The sequence below is a fragment of the Phytophthora ramorum genome (genome assembly GCF_020800215.1).
Source record: "Phytophthora ramorum isolate Pr-102 chromosome Unknown Phyram_PR-102_s0007, whole genome shotgun sequence".
Taxonomy (NCBI): Eukaryota; Oomycota; class Peronosporomycetes; order Peronosporales; family Peronosporaceae; genus Phytophthora; species Phytophthora ramorum.
Window position 1 is genome coordinate 406,602 of NW_027150653.1, and position 21,276 is coordinate 427,877.

Consider the following 21,276-nt stretch of genomic DNA (forward strand, 5'->3'; position numbering starts at 1 on the left):
GGCCATCGCTCGCTTCGGGTGCAGCATGGGCCATGGATTCGGGGTCCATGACTGTAACATGCGGCCATTGGTTTGGCGTTCCGCACAGGAACGCTTCGACGGCATTCACGTCGATATCGCGGGGGCGGACTGTACCAGCGAGCCAATCGATGGCAGGCTGGTGGCGAGCGAGCCACGGGATTCCGAAGACGCAGTCGAAGGAGCCACTCAGCTCGATCACCAAGAACTCCTCCGAGCCGCGGAACCCGTCAAACTCGTACGCGAAGGTGGCAGATCGCCGTGGCGTACGCCGCGGCTTCCCGTCAGCATACTTTACGATCATCTCACCGCCGCTCTCGCGGATGCTCATGTCCGCCGGCAATGCCGACAAACTCGCGGCGCGAACGAAGTTGTTCGTCGCGCCGGAATCCAGCAGGGCGCGTATTGGGCGCTGTGCACCTTCAACGTGGAGACTGAGTACGATCAGTCTCGAGTCGCTGCCAGATGTGGTGGCTGATAGGCGTGCGTGAAGCACGGGAGGGCTAGGAGGAGGTTCTGCCACCAGAGAACCATCGCTCCGTACACACCCAGTAGGGCGCCCCGCACCTACTGGTCGTCGCCGTTTTTTGGAGCGGCGACGTCGTTCGCAGTCGTAGCGTTCGCCGCCATGGGCGACGGAGCACGACACACCGCCGCGCGATGGCCAGGTTTGCCACATCGAAAACACTTCATACGACGCGACCCCCGAGTGGAGGATTGGCGTGAAGGCGACGTCGGCTCCCGACGTCCGCGATAGGACTGAATAGCATCCACCTCCATGGGTTCGGGCTCTGGGTCGGCCGTGAGACATCGAAAGCTTGCGATGCCGACACACTATAGTCTTCACGCAAAGCGACAGTGAAGGCTTCCTCCAGCGTCGATGGCGTCTTGCGGGTCAAGTAGAAGCGCTGGTAGCCAGCATTCATACCGGAGACAAAGACGTGGACTTGTGTGGCCATGTCGACTGGCTGCGTCGTGATACACGAGGCGAGATGGCGCGCGCGTTGAATGTACTCGAGCATGGTCAGACGTCCCTGCTTTAGCGAAAGGAATGCCGACCGTTGAACGCTTTCATCTTGGGGCGGCTCGAACGCGAGTCGCAGGTCAGCCTGCATAGCTGCCATCGTCGGGAAGCAGGAGGCGTCGGCCACGAGTCGGCCGAGCGCCCACTCCTTCGCCTTCCCGGACAACTTGGAAAGCAGGAAGCGCGTGCGCGCGAGCTCGGTAGACAATTGCCGAGCTTCGATCGCTATGTCCACCTCGCAGAACCAGCGGTTCAGGTGAAGGCGGGTCTTGCCTTCGCCGCTGTATGTGGAGACATCGAGCTTGACGATGTCGGTCTTGTTCTTGGACGGCGTGGGAGTCGTCGCACACCGACGTAGATCAGCGAGCTCACGCATTAAGAACTCTTGAGCACATAAGCGTTGTTCGTGTTCCGTTCCAGTCGTCAGGAGCGTCTTGACGACCGTGTCGCCTGACACCGCTGCCAGGCGGTGGAGTGCTTCCCACTCCATCAGCGTCAGGTGCGGGAAGTTCTCGTGCTCCAACGACATACTCGAGATGTCGTTCATCTTGATCTTGGGCGTTGAACGGACGACGAAGTGCTACCAGGTGTAACGGGCTAACAGAACCCGTTACCGACGTACACTGTAGTTGCGAGGAAGTAGGTAAAATGAACTCTGATTGATTGATGTGGACATGCAGTAGTCGAGACTCGAGACCGTCCCAACCAACGGTTGTACGCTCGACTCTGATTGGCCACCGCGCACACGCGGTGGCACCCGTATGACAGAGGCCTGTCACATCTGGCACTGGCTTCAGCATTGGCCCCAATGTCGCCTGCAGACCAGTTCACGAAACTGGGAGGTGTCGATGTACATTCCTCGTGCAGCCCGATATCGATAGCTTCAAGAAGCTCTTCGTTGATATAGATCAATTGAGGCCCTGGACGATACGTAATAGAGAGCAATCCGGCAACGCGCATTCCAAGCGACCCTCGAGCCACCTGAAGAGCTCAGAAGTGTAGGTTACTGAGTGATGTAACTTTGTAGAATGAAAAGCTTCGAGTCGAGTGAGGGGTTACATACGTGCGGAGCCCAGGGCTTTACAGCCACCAAATCGAGTGTAGGATAGACGAGTTCCGTGCCTCTGGCAAACTTCTGGCTGCGGTGCTTGTTTTGACTTAATAATTTGGGGTTGTATGCCGCACGAAAACCATAGTCACGTCCTGATCATAGTTATGCCTAGCGCGGATACCTACCGCCTCCGCTAAAACCGTTCATTCTGAAGTGGGTTTAGTAGCGTTTCTATAGTAGCGCCTTCGTACTGATATTGGTAGTGCTACTACTATCGAAAATGCTAAGATCTATGCCCAAGTCGTATGATAAGTCACTGTACATGTAATCATCACTTAACGGAGGAGTTATGCGTTGCAGAACGCGTAACTATGTGGACTTGAAGCCTAGACGATCGATACGGGTATACGCTGTCGCGTTCATCTTTGCCATACTGTAGTACAGTCTGTACCAGCAAAGATCCAAGATTGATTTGTTATTAATACACGAACGTTTATGGATTGGACACAATGACTAGTGCCAAACATGCGAACACTCTAAAGCAGCGACTGCAGATATAAAACTGGTCCAGTGCATATCGAGGTCATTTTATATGTTTGGTCTATCGTCGGGGACTCACACGCCGAACGACCCATAATACTTTCATGCGAAGGTTGACTAAGCATTGCTATCCGGTTATTAATACGTTGGAAATAAAAAAAATCGCTCCGAGTCGAGCCTCCATTTAAGAAGCAGAGGACGTCTCCCTTAAGAGAAATGTCCTCTGCTTCTTGAGCACCTGTCGCTCAGTGCGTTGCACGCTCGTCGACATCATAATATTCGTGTGCCCAGGAGAATATAAAACGAGCCCGGTAGCCAAAAGTTTTGCTCGACGAGCTCGGTTTGCCCAGGCTTGAGTCAATCGAGCGGCTGCAGCTGCTCGCCCGTCTTTCGCGCACAGAATGGCTTCGCTTTGTGATGCCCAGCAAGACACCCGAGAATATCCAGACGAGCGAAGTCCCGCTCCCAGTGGATTGACTCAGCGTCCGTCCGTCCGTCCGACAGCGGAGCTCTGCCAACCACTGCTGCGCCGCAATGGTACCTCGTGCAATTGTGAACCCAAACTCTCCAACTGTGACACCGCCCCATTTTGCAGGCACCATTGCGCCGTGATGACGGCGCCAAGCATAAGCACAGCCGTCGACACAACGACTTTCTTATTCCACAGGGCCCTCCTCAGCTGCAATTTCGAGTGCACTGATTTCGCTCCTTTTCCTTGGTTATTGTACCCGACTGGAGTGTAAAAACCGACGTACAACATATGGGTCGAGCGCAGTAGTACATCTAATGCGCACATCCAGTCGGGCACGATACCACCCATACGCCTCTGGCGTTTTTGCGCCGACCTCCCTCGGAAGCCCGCAAGCTTCCACACACAAAATTGCCAGACGGACGCCACAACATGGGGGAGGTGATCCGCGTGCTGCTGCTGAACCCGCTGACGGGCGTCACCTCGCTCGTGTGTCTGCAGCGGCCGCTCGAGTGGGACGGCGTGCTCGGCGACTTCTACCAGGTCATCACCAACTCGGACGACGACCCGGCGCCTAGCATCCTGGCCAACTGCAAAGTGCTGCTGCACCCGACCAAGTCCAAGAGCGAGAAAGGGGTCGTGGTGCGTTCCGCTGCAACGTCTTCAATTGCACTCTGCGCTGACTAAAAGTCTAACACTTTTGTTGCTGACTGGCAGATCCGGAAGAACGCGCTGGATCGGTCCATTCGGGACGGAGATCTCCTGTCGCTGGAAGGTTTCCAGCTCGACCAAGCCACGGGACCCCCGCCCGAGCTGCTGGACATAATGGACACGCTGGACTTTGACGTGCCCGTGGACTTTGGCGCGGACTTGACGCCGTCCGACAACTTGAGCTCTGCTGGCGCCAAAGTCACGCCCGAGCCTATGATCAAGCCCATGATCAAACCGGTGGGCCAGATGCAGCCCCCTGCAGCTTCTGCCGGCCAATCGCGCGGAAATTCGCGCAAGTCCAAGCGAGGACGCAGCTTGTCATCCAAGTTCTGGCTCGTGAATAAGCTGGCGGCTAGTGGCAAGATCAGTAAGGAGCAGAAGGACTCACTCAAGATGCTGCTCATCGCGTCGGACGACTCGGCACTGCACAAGGCCTTTGAACACTACGAGGAGACGGGAGATCTGGACACGCTGCTCAACTTGCACGTGAACTCCAAGAAGTCGTTCGCCGGTTTGCCGCCCATGTCGACTGAGGCATTCGACTTCCAGCTCACGCAGAATATCGAGAACGAGCTCGACCTGCTGTCCATGCGAAGCTTCACCGTCGGTGGGGACGCCAACTCGCCGGTAAACCAGGCAGCGTCTCCTGCTGCTGCGCCGCCAGTGAACACCGGAAGCAACAGCGCTGCTACCAGCAGCGAGCCGATCCCGTTCTCCAACTCGAACGGCGACCTCCTGGACCCGTTAGACGTGTTCCTAGAATCCTCATTGGACGCGCTGCCGATGCCGATAGGCCACGGCGACGACCAAAACCTGCCGTCAGCACTTCCTGGCGATCTGCATGGCATGGAGGAGTGGCTTAAGGATTAGATTAAGGTGTGAAAAGTCGGGTGTGGGTAGAGGTACGGATGTTGATGAAAGAGAGAAGCAAAGCAGCGAGAGGGGAATCGAGCACGTGCACATAAGCTACCGAACAAGACCCAAGTGCTAGTGAGTGAATGAGTGAATGAAATTCAAGCGTTTTTCCGTCCAGCTTCAAGCTCAGCAGGCACTCCAGCAGCTCATGCTTGTCTACCAGCCGGGCGCTTTCTTCTCCTCCCACACGTCCGTAAAGTGAGGACTTTTGGACGCGTCCAGCGGCGTGTCCTTGAGGAAGTCCTGGCGCTTCTCCTCGTCCATCATACTCGCTCGATAGCACAGATACATGTTCTTCCACGTGAAATTGCACTCGTCTACTTGTCCATAGCGGTAAAAGTGCTCCATCTGGTTGCCAGGTGCTGGAAGAACGAGATCGTTAGGTATCATGATTCTCCTCCACACACTCAACGGTTTGTGTCAATCATTCAGTGAGGAGATGTTACGTACTGACACAGAAGAAGGACCGGTCTAGGAACCACCGACAGGACATTTTCTTGTCGGGCTCGTTATCCTGCGCCTTCTTGAGCTTCTCCTCGTGCAGGTAGCGCGCCGTGCGCTCCGAGTTTGACGCCTGCGAGTCCATCGTCAATGACAGGAGTGCCAAATGCGTCGAAAATACATTTAATGTGAAAAACTTCAATAAGGTGCTGTTATTGAGACACGGGAAGTTGCCCTTTTCGAGGCAGGTTGAAGTGAGCGAGTTATGAACGCGGCGCGACGTTCCAGCCCTTGAGTTTGAGCTCGTGGAGTTGCTCTTGCAGGACTTTGGTGAGCTCGATGGTGCCTTCTAGGACGCTACGCAGTTCCTCTTGGACTTGAGAGCGATCGGCGGGCTTGACCTTGGGTACTCGTGAGCGAGTGCCGCTGAAGTCCTGTGGTTCACGTGAGGCGTTGGATGCTCGAGAACTCAAGTGTGCTGCTCGAGGAGCTAGACTGCTGCGTTGGGAAGAGCTCTTTACACGAGAGGATGAGGCAGTGGACTGCTTGTTGGGCACGCTGTTGCCACTGAAGGGTGATGTGTGGAGCTGCATTGTCTGGCCGAGCGGGACGGTCGCTAGCTGCTCGAACTCGCGGAGTGCTGAGATAAGGAAAGTTAAGGGAACTTCGATGAGTGAGTATGGAGATGTAGCAATCAGGGTGATGGTTTGGTGTAGAGGATATGAAAAATCTCCACAGAGATGAAGCGATCGCCGCTCACGGGGTCTAAGACCTTGATCATGTGAGTGCCATCGCGGTCCTATCGTGGTAGCAAGAAGCCGGCCAAATGAGGAAACAATGAAGTAGACAGGTCCAAACCACGCAGCCTTTCAGACAACGTACAGGGGCTGGACCGAACGACTTGGAGCTGCCAATAGCAGTCATCATCTTGTTCGCCTGCTCAATCTTGACAGAGATCTTCTTCCGAAACTCGTTCTCTTCGCGGAAGAGCTCTCTCTGTGGCCACGAAGAAGCGGACAATAGTATGTGAGCTTGCCTTGACGTTGTCACGAGGCAGCACAAAACTCACAGCAAACTCTCGGTCGCGAGCTTTCTTCTTCTCAGCGGCAGCGCGCAGGTACGCGATCGAGATGGACGCAGCGGGTCGCTTTTGCTTGTCCTCTTGTGAATTACGGGAAGTCAATGCCGACTTCGGTCGTCCTGCTGGCGCTGATGATGGTCGGAACTTTGGCTTCGACCTGAACTTTGCATCTGGCATCGGACTCAGTTCCTGCGTACCTTGCAGCGTTCGAAACATTTTCAAACGTACTTGACACAGCCTGCCTGCCAGACCAATTTCGTCGCTGCTGAGGTTGCTGTCTCTGCATCTGCTGCAATTTATGCTCTCGCTCGGCCGCAGCACCAAACTCGCCGTCGTCATCATCTTCGTCGTCGTCGTCTTCAACAACTTCCTCCTCTTCTTCATCCAGGCCGTTATTTCTGCTGTGCGACACGAGCTCCGGCCGTGCACTCAGCACCTTCCTCGAGCTCGGCTTGGCGCTCGTCGGCCGTGGAGGCTTTGCTCCCGCCGTTGACCACGAAGAAGACCCCAACATCTCCTACAAAACCTGCAGCAAAGCAAGACTAAATATGAACAAAGTGACTCTTCACCGGAACCGCCACGCCACGCGCCTTCATTTTAAAGCTTGGGTTCTTGTCATTTTTCTTGTGTTTTTCATTCTTCCTGCCCCCAAGAGAGATAATCTTCCAAGTAGCAACCTGTGATTGACTGTCCTCCACCTGCTCTCTAGCTCCGTAGCTGTAGAAGGGGGACTCCTGACTGGATGCTTACCACCGCGTGAGCTCCGCGCGTTCGGCCGCGAGCTTCTCGGCCTCCACGGCCTTCTGGGACACGTAGAAGTCGAGCGGGCGCTGGATGGCCTGGATCTCGTCCGGCAGGTAGCTGCGCTTGAGCGAGCAGTCGGCGGCGCGGGCGATGCGCTTAGTGCGCGCCTGGTAGTCCTCGCCGTTGACCCAGTGCAGCGCCGTCTGAATGGCGGCCGTGTCCACGAGCGCGTCGTCGTACTTGAGGCCGTACATGCCGAAGGACTTGCTGATGGACTTCTGGTACAGACCCGCGACCTTGGAGATGAGGCTCATGGCTTCCGATTCACTGCGAGTTTTCTAAGTGGCGCGTTTCTTGGGGAGGACGCCGGACCACCGCACAACCCACACACCACACTATTTGTACACATATTAGTGTACACCACACACAACCATATCGTACCTAGTGGAAACGATGCCGCTTCAACATTCACTCTAGCTTTCCTTTCGGCAATGGAAGATCTGCCATCCCCGAGCGGCGCTCCTGCCCCTGGAACCCCTCGTCCGAGGACGCGCGGGGCTCGCCGTCGACCTCCAACACCGTCACCACAAGCGACAAGCTCTAGACAGCACAAATACGCGGCTTTTCCCGCTCTGACGGCACCTCAGCGGCCTCTGACGGCCGCGGCGTCCTCTCCAGTGAAGAGTGCGTCCATCCGAGGCGCCACAGCCAGCGACCGACGCAGTTTCGTTAGCTGTGAGGATCAGCAATCGCTGGGCGAGCGACTGCACGCCTCAGGGCTCAAGCGCAGCGTCGTGCAGGCCCAACTGTTCCCACATGTGAAACCTCAAGGACTCGTGCCTAGAAAAAGACGAGACATGCAGGTTGCTAGCAATAATCAGACGATGGAGGAGAGCTCCTTGAGATACAAACCTCTGGTGGCGTCACTTAATGTGAATCCGACGGGGAGCGTCTTGATTCCGTCGCGTCCGGTGGCTGCTACGACCCCGAGACAAAGATTTTTGACATCTACCAATACGGTGAGGGAGTATGGAAGTGAGGAGGCGAGGGAGCCTATGAGTGCGAGAGATCGATACTATGTGGAGCAGCGAGCTACGACAGCTCCTGAGGGGGCGAGGCATCACCTGAGACCGCCTGAGAGGAAGACAGTTGAGACACAGGAGGTTCTCTGTGAAGGTGGAAGTAACAACCAGAGTAATAAGGTAGAGTCGGGTGGTGGGGATTCTCCACGGCGTGGTGATCTTTTGGCACGTCGTAATGAGATTAAGACCTTAACGGAAAAGCTGGTGGATGGCCTTACTCAACGAGCTGATGTTGATGGTATGGATGGTGGACCTGCTGCTGCTTATGCGCTAGCTACGCCGAGTGGAGCAGCACCTCGTGATTCGTTCTTTTACTTGAGGCGCGTGGATTCGAATCCGTACAATTTAGAGGTAACGAGTCACTCAAAGATCAACCCAAAGGACTACTATACTGTCAGCAGACTGGGAATCACGCACTTTGCATCGGATGGAGTCGAGTTTCAGCCATTGCAGAAGTTTGAGCGCGAAAACTACATTTATTCTCTTCTGGTTAAGGTAGGCTGCAGTTCTACGCTATGTACTTGCTGATGTTGTCTAATACTGCCATCGCACGCTATTCCTTCTCTTACAGCTACCGTTTTTCAAGAAGTATCGCATCTGGAAGAGGTTTACAATCTGGAAGCAAGCAGTCAGCGCCAGGAAGCGTCTGAATGCCTTCGCCTCGCTAAATAACAGCTTGTTTATTCTGCTTCCACATCTTCATGAAGCACTGCTCCAGCTGCGCCACGCGTGCCTCGATCTTCAAGACTCGCGATTATTTGATTTTGAGCACCCGATGGGACCAGCAGAAGCTGCTGGGTGGGGGGTGACCGATGCTACGAGCGCACAGCAGCAACAGAAGACGTATACGCTGACAGAGTTTTCCCTACGTCTGAAGGCTCAGAAAACTCGCGTGGAGCGGCTCGTGGATCACTTTATTTCCGACGCCGAGATGACTGCAAAACATGCGTGTGAGAAGTACCTGTACTCCTTTCTTCAAAACACAGGTTTTAACGATATCAAACCGACTGGAAGCGCTCGCAGTGGCAGGAAAAGGTCATCCGTTGTTGCTGCTCAGCGCAAGGAGAGCACGGTGGGCCGTGAAGAAGAGAATCGACAGAAGCCGATGACGTATACCGAACGTGCTACTATGAGAACGCAATGCCGTCGCATCACTAAGTTTCTCCGGGTAGTCGAGTTTCTAATCTCTGATGCCCTATTACGGATGGCTATTTCATCCACCTTTCTTCTTCGGGACGCATTGGCAACTTACATCCGCGGTTGTGATGACGACGACGGCTCCGGTGGAGATAGCCCACGTGATGGGGCCCCCAAAAGGAGGTTAACGTTGTCAATACTTCCTCAATCGGTTATTCAGCCTCTACTGCGAGTCGAAGTGGTGCTGAAGAGTACTGCAGAGTCCCAGGTCAGTCATATCAGTGCTTCTAGTAAGCATCGACGAGCTACGAGAACGAGCACTGTGTCAACTGTTGTGGTGAGCAACTCTACAAGGAATATCAAGACTAATATGCGAGGGGTATCATCTGGGTACGAAGAAGCAACGGAGCTGCTTGAGTTCATTCCTAGCACGGAGAAACTTCGGTCACAGCTTGAAACACTAGTTTTTAATGGCTTAACGGCTGTCACGAATCGCGAGAGGCTGATACGAAACCCGATGTTCAAGATTTATGTAGAGGCAAGCACGGATGACGGTTCCCAAGGTGGAGATGGAGATGATGGAGGCGAGATTTCTAGTGAAGGCATGGATCTGGACATTTTGATTATGGAAGACGCCACGTTCGTGGAAACACTACAAAGCCTCAACTCGATCATTCTGGATGCGTACGAACACGCGGAGGAAAATTGCTCGGAGCTCTCTCTTTTTCTACAGCGCTATCAAGAAGATGCTCGGTTTTGCAAAGAGGTGTCAGATCCGTCACGCTATTTGGACACTGATGTGCACGACTTTCGTGGGTATCTAGACAAGTATATGATGGAAGCGCAGGAAGTTGACACTGTTGCTGACAGCGCGTCGTGTGGCCTTTTGCTACTAGATCGTGCATACTTGAACGGATATCTAAAACCGTCGCCACGACAGTGCTTAGACGGTCTGTACGAGTTGATACCAGTGGTTTTTCGCCAGCTGAATGACAGCCTAACGAATGAGTTTGCCGTCACTAACGAACGCATCGGTACTATTCCGACGACGGTTGATGAGTTTTCAGCATCCCTAGCATATTTACGAGAACTTCAGGCAGGCTACGAGGACATGGAAGAGAAGTACCGCGACGTTCGGAGCTTGTATCACCTTTTAGAAGAATATCGGGTGAAGGTGACCGACACGGATCAAATGAACGCGTTTTTATTAACTCAAAAAAGGTCGCAGCTGAAGGCAACGATAGATCTGTTTGAAAGCAGCTGTGAACAATACACTGCAAAGTTTGGTGTGGAACTTGAAGCCCGCTTGCCAAGTCTCGTATCGAAGCTGGCGACTGTCTCAGACGCGCTATCCAACCCAATTTTGTTTGACTTGAAGTCCGATATCAATGATATAATCATCTATCTCACTCAAGTGGAAGGCGATGTGTTACGACTAGAGACCACCGTAAAGCAGCACTTTGAGCACGAGAAAACACTAGGCCTACCCATGACTACAGCCTTTGATGAAATGGACGAGTTGAAACTTGATCTAGCATTGAAAATTGATATGTGGAAAGCGTTTCGTGAATGGAGTGGCGCTGTTTCCTCATGGGAGAAGCAGCAGTTTCCAGACGAGGTAGAATTCACCACAATTACAGACCATGTAGAGCGAGTTTACGTGCAAATTTTGAAGTGGGAACAACAGTTATCGGAAGGCATGAGCGCCTTGTGCACGTATTTAAAGTCAAGCGTAGAAGAATATCGCGGTACGATGCCTATTCTGACTGATTTACGTTGTCCAAGCCTTGAAGAACGCCATTTCGTCCAGCTGCGAGAGCTCCTTGGATTCGGAATCCGACAGCTTGGTCTTAATCTGGGGTCGGCTTCTAATGCCGAGTTTATTACGTTGGGGGACCTGGTACAAATGCACTTGTCACCATATGGTGCACAAATTAACCGAATTGCGACAGAAGCTACCCAGGAGCGTTTGCTAAAGGATATGCTAACCAAAATCATCGTGCAATGGGATCGCTTAGAGTTTGATGTGACGTCGTACAAAGAATCCAAGGACTACTACGTACTCGCTTCACACGAGAATATTTACACGACACTAGAAGAATCATTGGTGAATTTGACTGCGGTGTTGAGCTCTAAGTTCATTGCCCCCATCAAAGACACAGCAGTCATGTGGCACAAAAGATTGCTCCTGTTTCAAGAAACGTTCGATGCTTGGATCGAATGTCAACGAAAATGGATGCATCTCGAGACAATTTTCTCGGCACCCGACATCCAGAAGCAACTTCCTAATGAAGGTACTACCTTCTTAGGCATTAACCAGTTCTGGAAAGACTTGATGCGAAGAACGCGAGATCAGCGAAGCTGCTTGAAAGTAACGGGAGCTATACTAATCGGTGCGTCCAGTGGTTCCAAAAACTACAAGGACAACGGTAATAGCAGTAGCACTGGGAGCAGTGGCACTGGTGGTGTCGGGCAGGCACTGCTCGACAGCCTGACAAAGCACAATGCGTCACTGGAAAGAATTGAAAAATCTTTAGAAGACTACCTTGAAATGAAGCGGCGGGCATTCCCGCGCTTTTTCTTCATTTCAAATGATGAGTTATTGGAAATGCTGGCACATGCAAAGGAACCTCAAGTGGTACAGCGCCATTTACCCAAGTGTTTTGATGCTTTAGTAAAGCTAGATATAAATGATGACGGAGTGCATACCGGTACAGCCGCATCGGGTTTGAGCTCGCATGATATCCTTGCGATGATCAGTCCGGAAGGCGAGCGGGTCACATTTGGGCGAGTACTAAAAGCCCGCGGTAATATTGAGGATTGGCTGAACGCTGTCCTCATCAACATGAAGGCAACCCTTCATAAACATGTCAAAAGCTGTTTGTCGGACTACCAGCATTCTTCAAGAGAGACGTGGATTTTTCGTCACCCCGCGCAAGCGGTTGCAGTGATATCCTACATAATTTGGGCGAAAGAGTGCGAGTTTTGCTTTCGCTCACGGTCACAAGATCCTATTCGAGAACTATCTCTTTGGCACCAGACCATTTGCACGCAGTTAAGCAATTTGACTCGCCTAGTGCGAACATCTTTAAGCTCCGTTCAGCGACGCGTAGTTGTGTCTCTAGTGACGACGGATGTTCACTTGCGCGATATTGTCGAGTCTTTGGTGGAGAAGCGCGTTACAGACGAGAATGACTTCCTGTGGCAGCAGCAGCTTCGATATCAATGGCACACCGAGTCTGATGAGTGTGAGATTCTCCAAGCAAACTGTAGAATCAAGTACGGATACGAGTACATGGGTGCGTGTAGTCGCCTCGTAATTACCCCCCTAACAGATCGATGCTGGATGACGATCACGGGAGCACTTGAGCTGCGTTACGGCGCAGCTCCTTCTGGTCCTGCTGGAACAGGAAAAACTGAGACATCGAAGGACCTCGCGAAAGCGCTTGGCATTTGGTGTATTGTGATTAACTGCAGCAACCAGATGAGCTACAAAATGATGGGGAGCATTTTTAATGGCGTAATTCAAGCAGGAACTTGGGTATGCTTGGACGAGTTCAACCGCATCGACATTGAAGTACTTTCAGTCGTGGGGCAGCAAATGTCGAGACTAAGGAACGCGCGCCTGATGAACTTATCTGAGGTGCTCCTAGACGGCCAATGTGTTCCTTTGCGTGACCACCACGTAATAATTACAATGAACCCGGGTTATGCTGGACGCACCGAGCTACCTGACAACCTGAAAGTATCGTTCCGGCCAGTCGCAATGATGGTACCGGATTATGCTTTGATCGCTGAAATCTTGCTATTTGCCGAAGGGTTCCAGCTTGCAAAGCCGCTGTCCAGGAAAGTAACAAAGCTATATAAGCTTTGTAGTGAACAACTATCTCAGCAGCCTCACTACGACTTCGGTATGCGGGCTGTACGAACAGTTCTTACGATGGCAGGCACTCTTAAACGTTCAGCGACACCAATTGTTTCTTCTCCTACGCCAGAGTCCACCTCGTCTCATGAATCGGCACCTGACAGTTGCAGTGACGAAAACGTTATTTTGATTAAAGCCATGGTCGGAGCGAACACCCCAAAGCTCACCGACAATGACAGTCAGTTGTTTCAAGGAATTTTGAGAGATCTCTTCCCAGATACCCTTTCAGCCATAGGCGCCAGTGAAAGTAGTGCGATTCTCGAGGGAGTTGGAGTATTTTCCCCATCGCCTACACCTGGCGCTACAAACTGGATGATTGCTTTAGAGGAAGAAATCAATGAACAGCTACGACGAAGTCATCTCCAAGGACCTCGTCAATGGACAAAAAAGTTGCTGCAACTGTTTGCGACCTTAGAGGTACGCATCGGTGTTGTTCAGACCGGATCTACTGGCAGTGGGAAGAGTACAGCACTACAGGTTTTGAAGTCCGCAGTGACTGCACTGCGAGAAAGAAGAGCCCACGCTGATGTCCGGTTTCAGCGCGTGGTTTCGTACACTCTTAACCCGAAGTCGATTTCGATGGTTGAGCTGTACGGATTTTTTCATCCTGTAACGCATGAGTGGACAGACGGCCTCGCATCCAAGTTGCTGCGTACGTGCATTATGGAGAAAAATGAGGAGATGCTAACACGCCACTATGCTAACCAAACGATTGGTGTCAGCAGTGAACCATCAACATGGAATCTCCCATTTTACTGGATAACATTCGATGGCCCTATTGATGTACACTGGATCGAGAGTATGAATACCGTGCTGGATGACAACATGACGCTCTGTTTAGCCAATGGTGAGCGAATCAAGCTCTTGCCAAAAATTCAGTTGCTGTTTGAAGTAGCAGATACAAGTGCTGCTTCCCCCGCTACTATTAGCCGTCTGGGTGTGGTGTACTACCATCCAAACTGCCTTGGCTGGCAGCCTTTTGTCGAGACATGGGCAACAAAGCTTGTGGTTCCAGTAGTACCAGCGGCAGCGACGTCTTCGTCATTAACCCACCCAGTTGCAGGACCCAAACAGTCCCAACCACCGACACCACTAAGCGCCAAGATCAAAGGTCGAATCATGAAGTACTTCGAGCTGTTCGTGGAACCAGGCTTGGCATTTATTCACTCGTCTTCTTCGTCAGTCAATGCATCACCTCGGGTTCCTATCGCTACTTGTGATTTAGCATTCGTTGCAACAATTTGCCACATATTTCAGGCTCTTCTCGTTCATCGAGCACCCCCGGAACTTTTTGTGCCCCCTTCGTTAGCAGGCCGAGGAAACCTTGTGAATTCAGACGACGTACCTTCGCCAGAAGCGGTTTTATCCTTGGAAGACCGGCGAAACCGGTGTTTGGATCTAATGTTCATCTTCAGCTTTGCGTGGTCTATCGGAGGTAATCTACACCTCGATCATGTAAAAGCTGAGTTTCAAGATTTTCTTGACCAGCTGATCAACTCAAATGAGCAATACTTGAGTCCTGATGTGATGGCAGTGGATGGTAAGATTCCAACGCCCACAGGACTATCTCAAGCCACAGGAGATGTTCACGACTTTTTCATCGATTTCCAGTATTTGAGCTTCTCTCCATGGGCAAACGCATGCACAGAGCAAACACCGCAGCTTCAACGGCAAAGCCGACTCATAGCCGGCCGCCTTCTGGTTCCTACTATGGATGTTGTGAAATACCGGCACTTAGTAGAACTGATGGTGATCGACGCGCGCCGGCCAATTCTTTTGACTGGTGCCACTGGATCGGGCAAATCAGCGATAGTTCACAAGGTCCTCGATATTCATGCGCGGATAGCAGCAGACATCGACCCGTCTGATTTTGATGCGGACTCACCAGTTTCTGTGATGGCGCATGGTAAAGTTTTGCCACTTATACTTAATATGTCTGCCCAGACATCGAGCGCGGGTGTGCAGTTGAGTTTCGAGAGCAAGTTCGCTAAGAAACGCAGGACTCTTCTTGGAGCACCTGTGAACAAGCAGCTTGTCGTCATTTTCGTCGACGACGTGAACATGCCGAACACCGAGAAACACGGTGCACAACCCGTGATAGAGCTCTTGAGACAGTATCTGGAATACGGAGGTTTCTACGACCGTGACAAGTTCTTTTGGAAGGATGTCAACGACTCCGTTCTTATTGCAGCGGGTGGATTTCCAGGCGGAGGTCGCCAAATGCTTTGCCCACGGTTTGTACGACAGTTTTCTGCTATATTCTGTCTGCCTAGTTGTGATGAAGGTGCGATGAAAGCAATTTTTAACTCAATCTTAGCTTCGCATATCAAGGCGTGCGGGGGCAGCGGTGTATTCGCCAAAAACGTAAAAGATACGCTAATGTTGACTGCAGATGCTACATGTGAACTCTTCCAACGCGTCGTGCAAGGCTTACTCCCAACTCCATCTAAGTGTCATTACACGTTCAACTTGCGCGATGTGACCAAACTCATGCAAGGAATTGTGCTTGGTACTCAAGTATCGGGAGCACCCGCCAGGAACGGAGGAACGAACAGCCTAACGGCAAATACCGTAGTTAATTTATGGGCTCACGAAGGGATTCGAGTGTTTCGCGATCGCCTCATGGACAGCACGGACAGACAGTGGCTCTCTCAGCAGTTGGTGGAAGTCGCAAACAAAGTGTTTGGTCTTTCATGGTCAGTCGATATTGGTATTGGTATAGAACATACGATGGAGCGTCGCAGACGACAAAGCAGTGGCGATAATGGCAGTCCATCAAAATCTGGGCATAGCACTTTACTCTTTTCGCCACGACGCATTGCAACCCCAGGAGAGTTACCCACGAACAGCACTGCTACGGTCATGAAATACGATCAAGTTGGCGATTTGGACCGCTACAAAGCTTTTCTGAATGGACGGATAGCTGAGTACAATATCAGTCCACTTGGTAAATCATTGTCTCATCCACCACTCGAGCTAGTACTTTTTGAAGATGCAATGATTCATACAGCTGCGATCGCACGGATCTTGATACAGCCTCGAGGCCACGCACTACTCCTTGGAATGGGTGGCTGTGGCAAGCGCTGTCTCGCACGACTTGCTGCGTTTTTGACGGGATATCACTGTTTTGAGATTGAGCTGATCAAGGATTATGGTCTGCTCGACTTCAGAGAAGACTTAAAACTGATGATGAAACTAGCAGCGTTGGGAGAAAGCCCTAGTAAAGATGCCCACAGCAAAGCGGCCCGAAGTACACGGACGTTAAACACTGGACCCAGTCGTCAAGGTTCCAGCGTCAGCGCCATTCCGACTGTATTCTTGTTAAACGATTCACAATTGACATCTGACGCTTTTCTCGAAGATATTAACACGATTCTGAACGGTGCAGAAATTCCTAAACTCTTCACTACGGAAGAACTCGAGAGGATTATCAATGATGTAAGAACGCTACTTGAGCGCAGCATGGGTGAATCGAAAACGACACAAGAGGGTAATAGCCAGCTTAATGGCAGCTTAGAAACCGGCGATCTCACTCGAAAGGACTGTGAGGATTACTTTCACATGATGGTGCATAATGCGCTTCATTTTGTCATTTGCATGAATCCTCTAACAGAAGCTTTTCGCTCCCGTGTTCGCCAGTTCCCAGCACTAATCAACTGTACCACAATTGATTACTTTGACGAATGGCCAAAGAGCGCTCTTGAATATGTTGCCGAGTTTTTTCTATCTCAAGAAGACCGTGAAGACCAATTGCAAAGTGTAAATACAAAATTCACTACGCCTGACCTGGCGAGTGCACCTGTGATCCGGTCAGCTGCTACCGCCCTTTGCGTTGAGGCGCATCTATCAGTGAGCGCTATTCTTCCATTGTTTCTTGCCAATTGCCGACGACGTGTATACATCACGTCTCAGAACTATTTGGATTTGATTGCACTGTTCCGACGAATTTATCGGGAAAAGAAGTCTCACTGGGAAACGAAATTGCTGCGCTTGATGGCAGGCGTTGTCAAACTGGAAGAGACTAACTCACTTGTAAGTACACTCCAAGACGAACTAGTTGTGCTTCAACCATTCCTTGCCAGCAAGACGAAAGAAGCAGAAGAGCTTTTGTTTCAAGTCGCGATTGATCAAGTGGAAGCTGAAAAGGTTGCCCAGCGAGTGGGGTCGGATGAAGCTGTCGTCAAGCAGCAGCAGAAAGAAGTTGCTGCATGCCAAGCTGACGCACAACGCGATCTAGACCAGGCCTTGCCAGCTCTTAACGCGGCTGTGGCAGCTTTGGATTCTCTGGACAAAAAGGATATTACTGAGGTAAAGGGCTTTGTGAAACCTCCCCAAGCTGTACAAGTTGTGATGGAGGCTGTGTGTATCATGCTCGGTGAGAAAGTGGATTGGGATAACAGTAAACGTATTTTATCTAGGAGTACTTTTATGGCCGAGCTCAAGGAGTATGATAAGGATAGCATTCCTAATGGTATCCTGAAGAAGATTCGGAAGTACATCGAAAGCCCTGAGTTTGCTGTCGATGAGGTCAAAAAGGTGTCACGTGCTGCTATGTCGTTATGCATGTGGGTGCACGCCATCGATACCTACGCACGTGTGTGCCGAGAGGTAGCACCAAAGCGCCAGCGACTGGCTGAAATGAATGCTGTGCTAGAAATCGCGAATGCCAAGCTTGAAACAAAACAACAAGAGCTTGCTAAAGTGCTGGATAAGGTGCGCCGGCTCAAGGAAAATTGTGACGCTACCCTTACAGAAAAGCAACGATTACTGGATGAATCTGAATTAACGCAACAGAGACTACAAAACGCACAAAAACTAACGGAAGGCCTTAGTGATGAGCGTGTGCGTTGGAAGAGCAGTATCAAGCTTCTCAAGCAAGAAGGTAACTCGATTTTGGGGGACTCATTTCTTGTAGCTGCGTGCATATCGTACTTGGCGCCGTTCGATGGTAGTTTTCGAGACAGACTACTGTCTCGGTGGACTGATATCGGTAGAGACTCCATCGGCGTGTCGACCCCATTCACCCTTTCTGCTGCGTACGGAGACATTCGAGAGCTTCGGGAGTGGCAAATTATGGGACTTCCAAGCGACAAATTTTCCACAGATAACGGGATTTTTGCGTTAAAAAGCAAGCGACGGTGGGCGTTGATGATCGACCCTCAACAACAAGCAACTCAATGGATAAAGCGACTTGAAGCATTTCATCACTTAGAGATCGTGAAAAATGACGATAAGAGCTTGATGCAGGTCGTTGAAGCTTGTCTCTCCTCTGGAAAACCGTTGCTGATCGAAGATATGAATGAGACACTGGATCCATCGCTCGAGCCTGTACTTTCAATAAAACCATCCCAGCGTTCGCCAGGTAGTAAACGAGTTGCCAACAAGGTGCATGTAAAAATTGAGGATCGGCTCGTGGAAACAGATATGGAGCTCTTCCGATTGTATCTCACCACGAAGCTGGCGAACCCACTTTTCACTCCTGATGTGTATATACGAGTCAATGTTATCAACTTTACCGTAACGAGTGACGGGTTGGAAGAACAATTGTTAAGCGCCGTCGTGCAGCGAGAGCGCGTGGAGGTCGAAGAACGAAAACATACTCTTCTGGCTAGTATTGCGCGGGATCAAAAGCAGCTACAGGATTTGGAAATTAGGATTCTGAACCTACTTTCAGATGCGAAAGGGAATATCCTCGATGATGTTGAGCTCATTGTAACGTTGAAAACATCGAAACACACATCTACGATGGTGGCACAGCGCCTCTCGGAGTCAGAAGCTACTAAGTTGGAGGTATTGGAGATCCGCAATCAATACCACAACGTTGCTGTACGTGGTGCCATGCTCTTCTTCGTCATCGCAGACCTAGCAGACGTTGACCCAATGTACCAATTCTCGTTGGAGTATTTTAACAGACTGTTTAGCATGAGCTTGAACGAGGCACCCGCGAAAAGGAACTTGTCTGAACGATTGGAGAGCCTCAAGCACTACATCACGCTAGCTGTATACAGGAATATCTGTCGCGGCCTCTTTAAAGCACACAAGAAGTTATTCACTCTCGTCGTCTGTCTAAGAATCATGATCAGTGCTGATGAGATGAGCCAACACGATATCCGTCTTCTTGACTCATCAGCCTTGAACAGCGATATGACTTCCAACACAACCGAAGCACCACACTCGAAACTTGAACGGACAAACACGTTCAGACCTGGAGGCGCAGGAGAACTCAGGCACAATCTTGGTACTGTGGAGAGCGTCTTCCTTGCCTTTTCTAGGAGTCAACCGATTTTCACAAAACTCTTGGAGTCGTACTACCGTGATAATGACTCCTGGAATACCTGGATTGAGAGCGAGAACCCTTATTTGGCTCGCTTACCCGGAAATTGGGATACAGACGTATCTCGATTCCTACGTCTGGTTATTGTGCGCTGGTTGCGCGAGGATGTGTTTACAGTGGCGGTGAAATGCTTCATCGAGCAAGTACTTGGCACTGAGTATCTAGAAGAAGCGGATGGCGAGGTCGTGATGAGTGATGTCTTCCGTGACGTGGATAAATCAACGCCGTGCTTGTTTATTTTGTCCCCTGGAGCAGATCCCATATCAGCACTAGAACGTTTTGCACGTGAAAAGGGTGTTGAGGAAGACAGGTATCATGTTATTTCTCTTGGCCAGGGTCAGGGACCCATCGTGGAAGCAAAAATGGACCAATGCAAGGCGGAGGGATTTTGGCTCGTTCTTCAGAATGTCCATTTAGCTCAATCGTGGTTACCCCGGTTGCAAGCTCTCCTAGTCCGCACTAAACAAGAGGCGCGGAACGGCACGGTTCACGAAGACTTCCGTCTCTTCCTGGCATCCTTCCCGGTTGCTTACTTTCCCATTTCAGTACTCCAAAACAGTGTGAAGGTAATGACAGAGTCGCCAACAGGGGTAAAAGCAAACTTGCTGCGCTCTATGATGCTGATGAAGCAAACTAGCGCAGCTGGAAATGATTCCCGCCTACACTTATTAACCTCGAACACAACCATGAAGCTTCGTCTAGCGTTTGGGCTCAGCTTCTTCCATGCGGTTGTGCGAGAGCGCAGCAAGTTTGGATCGCTGGGATGGAACCTCAAATACGACTTCAGTGATACTGACTTTATTAGTGTGATTACTCTACAGCGACGTCTTCTTGATGCGGCAGCAAGTGTTGTGACTGCCAATGCCGAGCCTATTGGCAGTGAAAACAGCAATGATCAAGAAACCATCTCGGGTACTGATTCTCTTCAGCTGAAAGCTGTTCCGTGGGATGCACTATTGTTCTTGGCCGGAGAAATATACTATGGAGGTCGAGTCACTGATGAATTCGATCGGCGATGCCTGATGGCCGTATTGAGGCGCTTTTGCTCTGAAGCATGCTTTAAGCAAAAACCGCGTACCATCCGTCGCGATTCAATAATTCGTGGCTTGACGAAGGTGATGGTAAAGACGAAGAGCGCTTCCGCGCTGTTGAACACTGTATTTTCATCAAACGATGGCAGCTTCTTTGCCCCCGAATTCAAAACTGAAGATGAAATGATACGCTTTGTCGAGGGCTTGTCAGATATGGACGAGCCTCACGTTTTCGGCATGCATCCAAATGCTCACGTTTCTTACCAGCGTCAACAAACGCATCAATTCGTGAAGCTAGTCATGCAACTACAGCCACCACGCCATGACGGAGGGGAATTGAGCACTTTTGACAATCTGCATACAAAAGCCAATGACTCCGTAAGTGACGAATGTGGTCGTGCTTCTCATCGAGGCGAAGATAATGTTCTAGAGCGCTCGAAAGACATGCAAGAAAAACTTCCATCACCTGCTAGCATTGAAACCGCTGAGGCCTCCATAGAACAGCGACGGCACGAGAATTGGCGAGACCCTCTGACCGTTGTACTTGATCAAGAGCTAACGACGTGCCACAAGCTCGTTCGATATGTCAGAGCAAGTCTAAGTAACTTGCAGAACGCCATTCAAGGTATTGCAATCATGTCGGTGACTGTCGAACAAACGCTTCACAGCATTTCGCTGCACCAAGTACCTAATGACTGGGTTGCCAACGATACGCACTCGACCTCGACGGCAGAATCACTGTCGCAGTGGGTGGCAAATCTACTGTATCGATG

At 51.1% G+C, this 21,276-nt stretch overlaps 6 protein-coding genes across 6 annotated transcripts; 3 read left to right on the forward strand and 3 right to left on the reverse strand.

Moving 5' to 3' along the window:
* Nucleotides 1–3,534: 3,534 nt before the first annotated feature.
* On the forward strand, nt 3,535–4,683 carry KRP23_8150 (uncharacterized protein; the record flags this gene model as incomplete). Its single annotated transcript, XM_067893555.1, has 2 exons — nt 3,535–3,744; nt 3,820–4,683. 2 exons carry the CDS (start codon nt 3,535–3,537, stop codon nt 4,681–4,683), a joined length of 1,074 nt encoding a protein of 357 aa, XP_067743073.1.
* A 201-nt stretch (nt 4,684–4,884) lies between these two features.
* On the reverse strand, nt 4,885–5,314 carry KRP23_8151 (uncharacterized protein; the record flags this gene model as incomplete). The annotated part of the gene is made up of 2 exons (XM_067893556.1): nt 4,885–5,090; nt 5,179–5,314. The coding sequence occupies 2 exons, from the start codon at nt 5,312–5,314 to the stop codon at nt 4,885–4,887; spliced, it is 342 nt and encodes a 113-aa protein (XP_067743074.1).
* A 549-nt stretch (nt 5,315–5,863) lies between these two features.
* On the reverse strand, nt 5,864–6,764 carry KRP23_8152 (uncharacterized protein; the record flags this gene model as incomplete). The annotated part of the gene is made up of 4 exons (XM_067893557.1): nt 5,864–5,968; nt 6,052–6,165; nt 6,239–6,420; nt 6,479–6,764. The coding sequence occupies 4 exons, from the start codon at nt 6,762–6,764 to the stop codon at nt 5,864–5,866; spliced, it is 687 nt and encodes a 228-aa protein (XP_067743075.1).
* Nucleotides 6,765–6,996: 232 nt separating this feature from the next.
* On the reverse strand, nt 6,997–7,308 carry KRP23_8153 (Cytochrome b-c1 complex subunit 7-2, mitochondrial; the record flags this gene model as incomplete). The annotated part of the gene is made up of 1 exon (XM_067893558.1): nt 6,997–7,308. The coding sequence occupies one exon, from the start codon at nt 7,306–7,308 to the stop codon at nt 6,997–6,999; it is 312 nt and encodes a 103-aa protein (XP_067743076.1).
* Nucleotides 7,309–7,485: 177 nt separating this feature from the next.
* KRP23_8154 (Dynein axonemal heavy chain 6) lies at nt 7,486–11,739 on the forward strand (the record flags this gene model as incomplete). The annotated part of the gene is made up of 3 exons (XM_067893559.1): nt 7,486–8,571; nt 8,648–11,606; nt 11,690–11,739. 3 exons carry the CDS (start codon nt 7,486–7,488, stop codon nt 11,737–11,739), a joined length of 4,095 nt encoding a protein of 1,364 aa, XP_067743077.1.
* A 5,392-nt stretch (nt 11,740–17,131) lies between these two features.
* Nucleotides 17,132–18,854, forward strand: KRP23_8155 (Dynein axonemal heavy chain 6; the record flags this gene model as incomplete). Its single annotated transcript, XM_067893560.1, has 2 exons — nt 17,132–17,851; nt 18,813–18,854. The coding sequence occupies 2 exons, from the start codon at nt 17,132–17,134 to the stop codon at nt 18,852–18,854; spliced, it is 762 nt and encodes a 253-aa protein (XP_067743078.1).
* Between the last annotated feature and the right edge of the window lie 2,422 nt (nt 18,855–21,276).